Source organism: Frankliniella occidentalis, unplaced genomic scaffold, assembly GCF_000697945.3.
Source record: "Frankliniella occidentalis isolate FOCC.00 unplaced genomic scaffold, Focc_3.1 Scaffold24, whole genome shotgun sequence".
Lineage (NCBI taxonomy): Eukaryota > Metazoa > Arthropoda > Insecta > Thysanoptera > Thripidae > Frankliniella > Frankliniella occidentalis.
In genome coordinates, this window is record NW_026267154.1 from 2,034,373 (window position 1) to 2,047,681 (window position 13,309).

Below are 13,309 nucleotides of genomic sequence, written 5' to 3' on the forward strand. Positions count from 1 at the left end.
ATGAAGCTGGTGAGGTTTTAACGTGCTTGTTGTGTTCTTGAGGTTCATCCAGGGATTTGGCTCGTCTGCGCGTAGAAAAGGGGGGCTTTTCTTGAAACGATCCCTATAAGTGTGATGTGTTATGTCTGTGTTTGTAAAGGATTTATTCCAGTGCGCCAAACTCGTACGCGTGTTTTTCACTGAAAGTTTCCAAGTCTTGTGTCCGTGTGCTCCACAGTGCATCGTGCTCCTGTCCGCCCTGGCGGCCGCCGGCGTGCAGGCCGCGCTGCTCAACAGGAACTACCTGCCGCCCCCGGGGGCGGCGCAGGCCGGTGGCGGCCCGGGTCTCCTGCCCCCGACTCGCCGGCCCCCGGCAGGAGTGGGCCCCGGGACCGCCCCCGGCTCCGCCCCTGGGTCCGCCTCCGGGTCCGCCTCCGGGTTCACCCCCGGGTCCGCCTCCGGCGCTGCCCTCGAGCCCACGCCCGTTCAGACGCCCGGCAACTTCCTCGAGACGCCTGTCGCAGACGGCACCCCGGACGCCGGCGGTGCCCCCACGGCCCCAAGCCCCGACAACGCCCCCGGTAACGTCCCGGACACCGCCCCCGACAGCGCGGCGCCCGGCGTGGCCGCGGACACGTCGCGGCCGCCCGCCGTCGCCATCATCAAGATGATCAACCAGAACAACGGCGACGGCACGTTCACGTACAGGTGAGTCCCGCGGGTCCCGGAGTGCAGCGCCGATATGGTGTCCGCTGTCGTCTAATGCGCGCGGATGTTTGCAGCTACGAGTCGGAGAACGGCATCGAGTTCTCGGAGCAGGGCGAGCTCAAGGACGACGGCGCCGAGGGCCTAAACTCGGTGAAGGGCATGTACGCGTACACGGGTCCCGACGGCGTGCGCTACAGCGTGTCGTACACCGCGGACGAGAACGGCTTCCAGCCCGTCGGCGCCCACCTGCCCACGCCGCCGCCCGTGCCCGCCGCCATCCAGGCCCTGCTCATCGACAACCAGGACGAGGCCGCGCCCACCGCCCCTGCTCCCCAGGAGGGCGTCGACGAGGGCGCCGCCCCCGGGCCCGCTCAGGACAACGCAGACTCCACTCCCGGCCCGACCGGCGGTCCCCAGGACACGGAAGCTCCGGAAGAGCGGCCTAGTGCTCCCCAGGACGGCGGCGACGCCCCCAGCGAGGCTGGCGACTTTAGCAGTCCGGCTGCCCCCGTCAGCCCCACGGCACCTAGCACCTTCGGCCAGCTCCCGGCCTACGGCACCAGACCGCAGGCGAGACCTCAGAGCACTGGCGCCTACCAGGGCTCCCAGCAATCCCAGGCTCCCGGTGGATACCAGCGCCCCCAGCAGCCCCAGGGTAACAACGAGTACCAGCGCCCCCAGCAACCCCAGAGTACCGGTGGGTACCAGCGCCCTCAGCAGCCTCAGGGTCCCACTGGGTACCAACGCCCGCAACAGGGCCCCGCTGGGTACCAGCGCCCCACGCAGCCCCCCCAGCAGGGCCCGAGTGGGTACCAGGGCCCAACTCCCACCAGCTTCGCTCCTAGCCCAGCGCGGCCACAGCAGGGAGCCGGGTCGTTCGGTGGGTACCAGGTCGGCGGGCCCCAGACGGTGCCGCCAACTGCTTTCAGCCCCAGTACGGCTCCCGGCAGACCCAGCAGGCCCCAGGCCACGGCGCCGACCTACGCCCTGAGCGGGTTGCAGGCTTCGAGCCCGATCTTCACCCCCAGCAGCCCTCTAGAGACGGGGGCCACTTTCCCCGGCAGACCTCAGACTACTCGCCCAACGTACAGCCTCGGCGGGTCTCAGCAGGCCAACCCGACCTTCGCGCCCAGCGCGCCCCAGCCCACCCCGACCACCCCGACCTTCGCGCCCAGCCCCAGCGCACCCGAGCCGACGCCGGCCGTCACCATGAGCGAACCCCAGGGCACGCTGTCGCTCTCTGCCGACGCCAATCCGGAGCAGGACAAGCTCGGCGAGACGGCGATGCAAGGAGAGCCCCAGGACTTCGGGACGAGGCTGCCCCCGGCGCAGTCCTTCTCGCCGGACTCTGGGTACTACTACAAGAGATAGTCGAACGTAATAAAGAGTTGGTTGAATGTTCAATCTGCCGTGTTTGTGACTCCGTCGTGACCTGAGTGGGGTGGGATGAGTTGGGAGCGTGGAAATGAAAGGCGAATGTTTGGTAGGTAATATCATTTCTTGTCCTTACTTTACTACATCATCGCAGCGTGAGCATCAGTACAGTAATTATTAGTATTGCGCCGCCCGTCGGTACCTTTGTACTTTGTAGTTAGTAGTTCTTCGTACTTTTGTACTTTTGTATAGTTCAAGCCATCGACTTTGGCGAAAAAAAGAGGCGCCAAACAATCAAAACGGGAGAAAAAAAATATTACATTTATGAGGAAAAATAGAATACACAACACTTCTAGATACCAAAAGCAGCTGACGGGCTCACGCAGATGGGGAAAATGAAAACCTCCACAGCAGGGTGGAGGGAAACAACACAACATTCAATGATTTGCGCACAAAGACACACATTAGAACAGATAATATCAAATATTTTATATTAAATTATTACTAATGATCAATTGCTTCAGGTGGCGAAAAACACAAGCAAAGATGCTTGTGGGAGAAGAGACATAGATCAGACAATACAATGATCCCTAAACCCATAACATTGTCGATATAAAGTCCAGACAGACTCAAAGAAAAAATATAGGAAGTGTCAATGGCAGATTCCGAATTCCATGAAAATAATAAATCCCATTCGATGTCAGGTAGAAAAATTTCGGCGTAAGTCGAAGGGACTAAATGTTGATCGAAAAGAAGTTCGATGTTCTTATGTCCTCACTGGATACTCGCGCTGCCTGAGCAACTTGGTAAAATACGTTTTAACGCAAAATCAGGATCAAAATTTAGAGCATCATAGATTAGAAATGGTTTATATTTTAATTGATTGCTTTGTGCTGATCACTTGCCATTTATTGCCATCGAAGGTCTGGCAGTCAAAGTTTAAATCGTTATGTTTAACTTGAAGCAGAAATACATACGCGCTCTGACAGTTTAGGTAAGATAACCACGCTGAGAAATGATTGTCGAAACGATTCCGTTATTCGTCCCGACATCGAAACGTTCAAATGTTATTCGATATTACTTTCGGCACGATTTCGATTTCGACACTCATTTCGTACCGGGCACAAGAATAAATAAGAGTTTGGACCATCCGATAGTTCCAATGCTACATAGGGTCGGGCGACCATTCAATTCAATTGTCAATGTTTTGGCATTGCAGTAAATAACGGTTCAATACAAGTAATAAAATAGCACTTATCTACTCAGGACATGAGTTAGCCTCGAGCCGTCCTCCGTGCCGGCCGGAAGCAGAAGGGTCGCGCTGCATGCCGGCCACGCCCTTCATTTGTCTCATACCTTCTCTAAAAACATAATAATTCCCACTCAAAATAGCATAAAAGGCAACGATTGGCTGAAAACAATGAACGTCCTCCATTGATTCGCTGAGCCCAGGTTGTGGACCTTTTTTTATTATTTTTTGGCGTTCTCCTTTAGTCTCTATTTTCGCACGAACAAAGCAAACAAGATAACAATGAAATAATGTATTAGTTTGGTATAATCTTTTGCTCCATCACGCCCTTCGGCATGAAACACTTCAGTATTGGCGTCATCCTATATAAAAAGATTCTGTTTGATTTCTAAGTAGTAAACCAACAATGCATAAACACTTATATAATTATATCAATATATAATATATATTATTATAATATCAATGCGATCCACCGGCGTTTCAGTCAATAATAATGGTAAAAGCCTTTGTGCGAACATATTTGAACAAGTGGAACAAAGAAACAAAAACCCGCGGAAGACTTAGAGTTCAAACAATAGTTGACTGTTGACCCGAATGAGAATATTGTCTAAAACGCTTCTGGAGGCTTCTATGGTGGGGCAGGGAAGGGCATTGGGCAGTGTCCAGGTTCACTGGCTTAGGAAAAAAAAGAAAGACAAAGAGAAGAGAAATTCCATGGGGTTGGCCTCAAACTTCACAACGCATCCATTAAACTGCATTCACATTGACATTAAATAACATCGTCCAGTACTGAATTGGCCGCCATGAAAATCTACTGAATCTGAGTATGAAATCTAAAACTCGGCTGGGTGTTTTGAACGCTCTTTAACTTGGAAAGAAGCAACAATAGTTGTCGTTTCGTTCTCGGTTCTTTGCACCCTTCTACTGCTCGTGGATAATTAGGTTGATAGTATATCATACTGACATCAATTGAAACAATACAATAGATTTTAGAACTACACATGCCATAACTTGGCACTAGCCGCCCCAGGGGCGGTAAAATATCAACTATAAAACACTTCTATAACATAATGTATATTATAACATTTTTTTCCTTCCTGGTCGGCATTCAACGCCGCAAGAACGATTGAGCAATGCAAGTGAGTGATATAGGCAACAGGCTTCTCGGAAGACTTGGTGCTCGTTCATCAAAGGACCCACCCCCCTTTGACCAGGGGCGGGGCCGCACGTGGCAAGTGGCGCACCTGTGGGAGTCCCCCTTGGAGGCAGCGCCTGGAGGCCGCGCCTGGAGGTCGTGCCTGTAGGCCGACGCCTGTAGGTCGCGCCTGGAGGCCACGCCCGGAGGCAACGCCTGGCGGCCACGCCTAAAGGGCCGCACCTTGAGGCCGCGCCTGTACGGCCAGCCTCCTCCTCCCCCTCCTCCGTGTGATCGTTCCCCGCGTCAAAGGCACTGGTCGCGACCCGGACCTACATGGGGCCGCCTGCTTACAGGGCGGTGGTCGTGAACCGGGGGTCCGGGCGCGCCCAGGCGGGGACGCACATCTACCGCAGGCCGGGCGGCAGGGGTGGCGGCGCCGGCGGCGGCGGAGGCAGGGGGGGACTTAACCGTCAGACGCTGTCGACGGAGGCGAAGCGGTGGCCGAGCTCGTCGCAGGAGTGCTGCCGCCGCGACCCGGGCAGGCTGCGGGGCAGGCTGCGCGTCAGGCTGCCGCCGTGGCCGATGCCCGCGACGCTGTCCGGGAAGTGGCGCCGCTGTCGGAGGCGCGCCATCTGGCGCCGGCGCCGGCGCCGCTTGCGGTGGTGGCACCAGCCGCAGAAGGCGGCCACGAGCAGCAGCGCGCCCGTCGCGCAGCCCACCAGCACCAGCACCGTGTCCACGACGGGCGCCTCCACCAGGCCTGCGCACACACAAGCAGGTCGTCGTCAGCGCGGTAGGCGTAGGAATTCAAATTTTCCGGTAACCTTTCAAGAATTTTCCGGACTTTGAATTCCTTATGGTTCGGCGACCTGGCGCGGCCTCGGCCGCTACTACTCACAGTTGAGCTCGTCCGAGTCGTCGTCCGCACCGCAGTTGCGCTCCTGGTTGCAGCGGAGGTTGTCCGCGATGCAGTAGCCGCTGCGCTCGCACGTGAACTGCTGGCACGCCTCCGCCTCGGCGATCTCCGTGAACACGCCCCGGAACCCTTGCGCACCGACGCTCTTGTCCGCGATCACGAAGCTGGAAGGAGGAAGCATGACATCATTCATACGGGTTGGAAGCCATGGAAAGTTTCCGGAAAATTTCCGAGATTTTGGAAAATTTTCCGGTTTTTCTCATGAATTTTCGAGAATTTTTTTGGAAATTTTACGGAAATTTTCCGGGAATTTTAGAAAATTTACAACCCTATCATTCATGTGTTTGGATTATTTCACGTAAGTTTTGACGCCTCTCATGCTTCGTGTAACTTTCGCTATGACAGCTCACCTGATTCTGAGGAGCGGCCCCTCCGAGACGTACTGCCACTTGTCCGTGGCGCTCTTCTCGCCGCACAGCTCGGTGGGCATCGAGTCCGGGGAGAGCCACAGCCGGACCACGGCGGCGGGGCAGCCTCTCGCTGCGGGCAGGACGAGAGGGCACGCGTTACACTCACGGAAGATACAGTCCGATACCCCACCGACCAGCCAGGTACTTCACTCCACAAATATCAGTGTACACCCTCCAAAAATTTGCGACAAAAATAAGAAAAAATAAGGAAAAAATCTATTAATAATCAGCAAAAAAAAATGAAAAGTAAAGAAAAAACCGTAGAAAAAATGGTGTACACTCGAGTTTTTTGTGTTAGTACCTCCTTTGCCGCCCCAGCACACTCACCCGACGGCTCGCCCTCCACGGCGAACGACTCGAAGTTGAGCAGGATCTTGTGCCTCGGCCGCACGCTGAGGTACCAGTTGCACACCTTGCTGGCATTGCTGTCCTTGGGGCCGTCGTAGTTGGACGGGTAGTTTGGACTCTGGATCACCCCGAACGGCTTGCTGATGTTGCCTCCGCACGAGCCTGGACGGGAAGAGGCTCGTTAGACGGCCATTCAGGTATGTCCACATGTCCACAAAGTGCACGATTTTTTTTATTGTTTTTAAAAAAGTACGTACCGTATATCGGCTTAACGGGCTCAAACGAGTAGTGCGCCTTGAAACCGCTGAACACGGCCTCGTTGTCGGAGTGCAGGAACACGCGCAGCCCGACGGCGCCCCGGTTGGAGTCGATGGGGCCCGGGGCCGTGGTGCTGCAGTACCTGCCGATGAGCGTCTCGGACCCGTCCTGGTACATGTTGTACATCTCCAGCCAGTCCTCGTGGCAGATGTCCGAGCCGTACGCGCCCGACGTGGAGTTGCCCGAGTCGGCGCGGACCTTGAAGTGGTCGAAGACGACCGTCACCTGCTCGTTGGGCGTGGGCAGGAACAGGTACGAGCAGTTGGTGGCGGCCGGGTAGTTGGACGGGTACCGCGGCGAGTTGAAGTCGCCCTTCTTCTTGCCCGAGCTCCGGTACGTGAAGGTGCAGGTGCCGTCGGGTGCGGCCGTCCCCGGGATGCGGTACTCTGCAACGGACAGGGATTTTAATTTCGTACAAAAGTATTTTGGAAATTTTGTTCTTAAAGATTTTTTTTAAAAGAGTCTGAATTTCTTTCTTTGAAAATTTTACTTTTTCAAATTTTTCTGGAAATATTTCAATTTTTTCCCATTTTTTTTTTCTGAAAAAGTTGTCAATGTTCAGACATTGAAATGCAGCAGAAGGGCGGCGCTTTTTTCACTCACCCGTCTCGAAGGTGTACTTGGCCTTGAAGCCGCGGCCCTGCATCTCGCCGCTGCTGAACACCATGACGAGGCGCGGCCCGTCCGAGGTGAGCGAGGCCGCCGCCAGCGGGACCGTGATGCTCCCCGTGCCCACCGTGAAGTTGGTCTTCTCGCCGTCGCCGCACAGCTCGTGGTCGAACTTGTCGTACGCGTCCATTGCCTCCTGGCCCTTGAGGTAGATCTTGAGGTAGCCGTCGGCGCAGCTCCTGCGGACAAGGAGAGCAAGACGAGGACGCCGACGGTGAGCGCCAGTGTGAACACTCACTACCCACGCGACATAATGGGCGCAACGATCGTTCAGTCATCAAGCATTTAAAACCTTTCACTCCCGATTCGACTCGATTTTACCAAAAGAATTTTTTAGATTTGGTAAACGCACCGGGCGTAACAAGAGCGGACGCCGCAGTGTTGAGGGTCGCCCTCTCCCTCCCCGCTCCCTGCGGCTGGGTATGCAAACCTCTGCCTCATTCGCTCTGATTATAACACTCGGTGCAGCATAAGTTACGGCAATGAGAGTAAACAGAGAAAACGTCATAAAGTATACACGGCAGAGGCATTCGTCTCTTCAATTCTTTTTTTTTATGCCCAGTTTAGCAGAATCGGCTGCTAACACGTGATGTTTGGCAATCGGACGCCGCGGACGCCGAGTGCAGGAAAAAGTGGAGAATTTTAATTGAAAGGTTCGGATGATGTTCTTGTTTTGTTTTTTCCCTCAGCGCTACGCAGGGTAGGTAGAACAGTTGTTCTCCAATAAAAATAAAAAAAGCGAACGAAACAGACCGATTATGAACTCTGTGCAGCATTCCACCGCAGCGAAGCTTTCCATCAGAAAAATCTTCCCACTTGATCTGCATAGCGCGCCGCGCTTAGCTGCGCGTGGAGGCAGCAGAACACAACCGAAAATGTGTCCACAGGCACAGCAGGGTGCATAATCGCGCCGGGTGGCACATGTTTTATTCGTGCATTTCACCCAAAATTAAGGAACGTCTGAGCCTTAAAATAGGACCACAACGGCGCCCAAAACATTTACCGCTTTAAATGCTCTGCTCAGATTATATTGCACCCGATTATGAACACGCACATGATTTATGGGTACTTGCCAGATGCGAAAAAGTGTGCCGCTTGAGACTCCCTTTAATTTGTAGTGCGCCCTCGGGATCGTCGGACCATGACGCACTACGACTCAAGTTAACTGATCACTGTCAAGTCACTGTCATTTTATCTCTTTTTCTCCAAGAATGTTGTCGCCGATTATTTCGTTTTGATTATTGTTTTTCGGTCTCATATGATAAGTGCGAGAGAGATCGAGCAGCAGGATTCAGGGCCAGAGTGGTGTGCGAGAGTGGAAGGTGGTAAGACAGAGGGGCCTTTGTGTGGTCGAGGAGGACCGTTTTAAAGAAGGAGTTTATCACGTGAAGTCGAATCGATAGTTACGAGTTATTTTATCGTGTCTTAAGTTTAGTTCTTTTTTGTTGTTTGGTTTAACCACCAGCACTTTCTTATGATTTAGGAGGAAGGCGAGAAAAGGTTTTAGTGGGTTGGTACTCACTCGTTCTTGTTGGTGATCTCAAACATCATGAAGTCAAGCCGAACTCTTTCCAGGTTCTGCGAGTCTTGCATCCCGTAGATGAAGTACCGGCAAACGATCTTGGGCATGTACGGGAACGGGTAATTGGGACTGAACACAAAGCCAGACGACTCTTTTTTGCTGAGTATCTTTTGATCGCACTCAGATCCCCTGATGTGTTCGCCGTCGTTAGTAGCAATGAAATCTGGAACAGAGTTGGACAGATTGGGGTTTAGATTTTCGGAATTGCACGTAAAACAGGTTTTCGCCAAAAAAAGGAGTTAAGGTTTAGAAATAAGTTATATTTAGCTGATGGGATACACAAGTTAAAAGGGTAGATTGGGTATCGCTAGAAGTTTTCCATGTCTTCTTTAACGGGGGTAGGCGGAGGGTGCCAGTCTGCACCGTTTTAAAAATTATTTCGATCGGAATTAGATCTATGGATTAGTTGTAAGTAACAGAGTGTGCGTGCACCAGTGTACAGGAGCTTCACTGCCCCCTGTCGTCCAGCATTTCGTTTAAGCTTTACAGAGAGTGTTAAGTGCTTGTTTAGGCTGCATCTTAATCTTTTTCTGGGGGCTGGCCGGTCCAACACGTCACCCCCACCCCCCCACCCCCCACCATTTTTGAGGTGGTATGGTTCCCTTTTTTTCGGACCGGCGGACTCTTGTTCTTGTTCCCTCCTAAATGCGACGCGCTACACTACAGCACATCCACTAGGGTTGGAAATTTGCAAACTTTTCCGGAAAATTTCTGAAATCTTCCCGAACATTTCAGAAAAAATAACAATAAACTTCCAGAGCCTAGGAAATTTCTAATTTTTTCCCGGAAGTTTTCCACGAAATTTTCCCTGAAAATTAAATTTTCCCTGAAAATTTCCGTCAACTTTCCAGCGCTTTCCGACTCTAACATCCACGGGGACTGACCTAGCTTGACGAAGCCCTCGCTGAACTCGTACATGCCCTTGAAGCCCCTGTTCTGCGTGTTGGCCGCCCGCTGCAGCGTGCTGAACGTGACGTAGAGCGACGTCTCGCTCGAGTACAGCACGAGGTTGCGCTGCTGGCCGCAGTACGTCCCGATCACGGCCGACTCGTTGGTGGGCCCGTCGTACACCTTCACCACGTCAAACGGGCAGCTGGAACAAAAAAAAAACATAAAACAATGTGAATTGGAAAAAATAAAATAGTATGAAATGAGACAGCAACACCCAAACATGGCGGAGGTTAGTTGATAGTTGTGACTAGTACGAGCTGCCATGTCGTCCAGCAACCTTCTTAGAGTGCAGCTGCAGGATGCTAATGGCCAAAAGGTTTTGCGATTTTAAGGCCACCTTTCTTTTATCTTCCCGGTCCCGGCAGACCGCCCGGCAGACCGCCCGGCAGACCGCCCGGCAGACCGCCCGGCAGACCCACCTTGAGAAACGTCAGAGAGTCAACGTTTCCGACTAGCACATCTCTCCCAACTTCATTTCCGCCTTGTAAAATGAAAATCGAGAACTGCGTAGACTATTCCAAAAAAGAAAAAAGAAAAGAAAAAGAAAACTGTAAAAGGGGGTTGGACGGTTTCGTTTTTTGTGATGTCAAACCGATCAGCCCGCGCTGCTCGGCTCAGCCCAGGTCCGGCTGACAGACACTATTCTCTGATTCCAAAACTGAAACGCCAAACGCCAGTCGCGCCTGTTATAATCCCCTCCTCTTGTTGTTCTATTGATGCCCCGTTTGACGCAGTTGTTGGTATGGAGCTGGTGGAGCTGCATTGGAGCTGCCCCACCCCGCGGTCCCCTTTTAAAAATCCAGTGTCGCCAACTGTTCCCCGCGTTATCTACCAGAGCAGCGCTCACGCCGCGGGCTAACTGACTCCGCTCGCTGCACCGGAGGTTGACCGGGGGGCAGCAGCAGCACGGACGCTCGGCATAACTTGGTGCCTTTTAGGGGGGGGGGGGGTGAGCGGCTGCCCCGGCTCTGCCAATACGGATGACGGTGTTGTAGACGAGCCACGCCCTACATCAGGCAGCACTTATAGGGCATTAATTAATTTCTAGTCGAGACACACACACACACACGAAAGCGCAAAAACTTCATCTCCCTCACAAAAACACACATCCCGACAGTCCGCGCCGTCCTTTTGGCATTTATATTCTGCCGGGTCAGCGGGTCAGCACATTATATGCCGTTTCGAGGGCACGACTGACAACGCCGACGGACTTGGACATATTAGAGTTTGCAATCGGTCGGGCACGGCCAGCCAGGCGAGCTTAGCCGACTGTCTTCTGTCTCTCTCACTCCCATCTGACGTGACCCACTGCAAACTCTACCGGACATGCGCCAACTCTGCCCAAGAGATCTGGTTGTATTATAGTCTCATGAGACACACCGAAAATACCAGGTGGCTGATTCACGCCACCCCTAAAGGGTAAGCCTAACAATCTGAAAAGCACTACGCTCGTATAGCTGTGAATATCAATAGTTGCTGAGCTTTTAGCGTTGTACAAGTTGAAGCCACACTCACTGGGGGCCGCCGTAGAAGAGGTCAAAGTCGCGGAACTCGAGCCGCACGCGCTGGCCCTCCAGCCCCAGGAAGGTGTAGGAGCAGAAGAGGTCCTTGGGGTAGGCGCCCGGGTAGGTGGGCGAGACCAGGGTCCCGTTGCGAGAGGTGCCGGCCCTCACCGTGTAGCTGCAGGGCGCGTGAGGTGTGGGCGTGCCCACCTCAAACACGGCTGTCACAAAGAGAAGGTTTTGTTTTAAAAAATTAGTTGAAAACTTTTTTCATAATTTTTTTTGTCGAACTAACACTTTTAATTGCAAAATCAAGAAAAAAATGGTAATGAATACTATATTTTGAAAAACGATAATCTTGAACTAAAACTTGTTTCGATTTTGTTTTGTAGGACGAATAATTTTATGTGCATTTTAATTTTTTGTAGTCAGCACTCACAGTCGTTGATGAAGGTGTAGCGGCCCTGGAACAGCTCCGCCGTCGAGTTGGCCTTGTCGGTGTAGAAGCCCAGCGCGATGGTGCGGTGGAAGGAGACCCGCTTGCGCGGGGGGATGGGCCCGCAGTATCGCCCGCCGAACGCCGAGTTGATGAGGTTGCGGGGGTCGGGGCTCTGCACCTCCGAGTACACGTCCAGGTACTCGTGGATGCACCTGTTGTGGCACACGACACACGAGGGCGGCGGGTCAGCGAGAGAGAGAGAGAGAGAGGGAGAGGAGGCACACAGAGAAAGAGAGAGTAGGGTTGTAAATTTCAAAAAAATTCCAGAAATATTCCGACAAGTTTCCGAAAATGTTAGGGAAAATAACGAAAAACTTCCAAATTATCGGAAATTTTCCTTTTCCCCCGAAAATATTCCACTTTTCCGGAAATTTTCAGTTTTTCCGAAAAGAGAGAGACAGAGCAGGGTTACTCACTCTGGCGGCGTGCCCCGTAGGTTGAAGAGGCTAAAGGCCAGCTCGACGCGCTGGCGGGGCTGCGCCTGGAACACGTAGATGCACTGGCGCGCGTGCTGGTCGGGGTTGGAGAACACGGGCGCGGTGAAGGTGCCATTCATGGGCCCGCCCGGGCGGCTGGAGAAGGTGCGGTCACACTCTGCAAACAGACACAAAGAAGGTGCAGGGCGACAACCTTCACGGCATACGGCTGACAAAACAAGTAGTATGGCGATTTTTCACGGATATTTTTTTCAAAAAATTTTGTTTCAAGTTTGCAAAAAAAATAAAAAATGCACGTAGCCTGCTTGTGCTGGGAAGTTTGTGTGAAGGAGTGTTTTTGTTACACATGTGTGTGTTCTGCTTTCGTGGTAGCTCTGGTAAGACCGACCTATTCTTCTTTAGTATAACCAAAGGACCCCTTAATAGGTTTCGTTTTGTTTGTTAACGGTATAAATTATACACATGCCGTGTGGTACTTTTAATTCATTTCTTGTTCTTCTATCTAAAATGTTTTAGAGTTGAATCGAGCCCCCGACCGTTAGGTTTCTGAAAGCTTGTGACAAGATAAATTATCACTTCTTAAGTTTGCTGAAAAGACAGAGGCACAGAGACGATAACCCAGTGTCTGTCGTCCTTTTGCGAATAACTCACCTTGCATGATTTGATCTTCTCGAAGACTTTGGACTCCGCGCGTGCAGTTTGGAGCAGCGGACGAAGGGATTTTCTGAACGACTTACATCTAATATTCTTAAAGCTAAACACACTGAGTAAAATACTGATTGGCTGTTTTCTGAAGAGATTGCGATCACAACGACGCCTCAGGTTACAGCCCCCTCATTCGGAGAATGCGCGGTGGTCCACGCAATATCCTAACGTCTAATGATTATAGTAATAATATAGTACAATAGAAGTAATACAGCTCACGTCAGCGATGATTTATAAAGTGTAAAATGCGTTACTAAAACAGTCTTGTGCAAAAGTTGATGGGTCTGTGCAGGGGTTCATCAGGAAAATTAACAGGACAGAACTACGCTGTTGCGTAAATGATGACAACAATGTGTTGTTTCTCGTTTTTACTTTAAGAGATGAAGAGTCACGAGTTGATGACAAATAATAGCCAATTAAGAGAGAGAGAGAGAGAGAGAGAGAGAGAGGGAGAGAGAGAGAGA

General features: G+C 52.2%; 2 protein-coding genes across 2 annotated transcripts in view; one reads left to right on the plus strand and one right to left on the minus strand.

Annotated features, from left to right (window-relative positions):
* LOC113210469 (nascent polypeptide-associated complex subunit alpha, muscle-specific form-like) lies at positions 1-2,086 on the plus strand. The gene is made up of 3 exons (XM_026428486.2): positions 1-9; positions 218-687; positions 762-2,086. Exons 1-3 carry the CDS (start codon positions 1-3, stop codon positions 2,056-2,058), a joined length of 1,776 nt encoding a protein of 591 aa, XP_026284271.2. The 3' UTR covers positions 2,059-2,086.
* An 80-nt stretch (positions 2,087-2,166) lies between these two features.
* Positions 2,167-13,309, minus strand: part of LOC113210452 (tolloid-like protein 2) — a 45,501-nt gene continuing 34,358 nt past the window's right edge. The window contains exons 5-15 of the mRNA XM_052265147.1: positions 12,120-12,297; positions 11,644-11,855; positions 11,218-11,425; positions 9,636-9,844; positions 8,692-8,914; positions 7,104-7,348; positions 6,440-6,886; positions 6,162-6,344; positions 5,775-5,904; positions 5,347-5,528; positions 2,167-5,208 (exon numbers count right to left, since the gene is read on the minus strand). Of these exons, the coding sequence (XP_052121107.1) occupies positions 4,919-5,208; positions 5,347-5,528; positions 5,775-5,904; positions 6,162-6,344; positions 6,440-6,886; positions 7,104-7,348; positions 8,692-8,914; positions 9,636-9,844; positions 11,218-11,425; positions 11,644-11,855; positions 12,120-12,297 (2,507 nt within the window). The 3' untranslated portion in view covers positions 2,167-4,918. The remainder of the gene's footprint in view (positions 5,209-5,346; positions 5,529-5,774; positions 5,905-6,161; positions 6,345-6,439; positions 6,887-7,103; positions 7,349-8,691; positions 8,915-9,635; positions 9,845-11,217; positions 11,426-11,643; positions 11,856-12,119; positions 12,298-13,309) is intronic.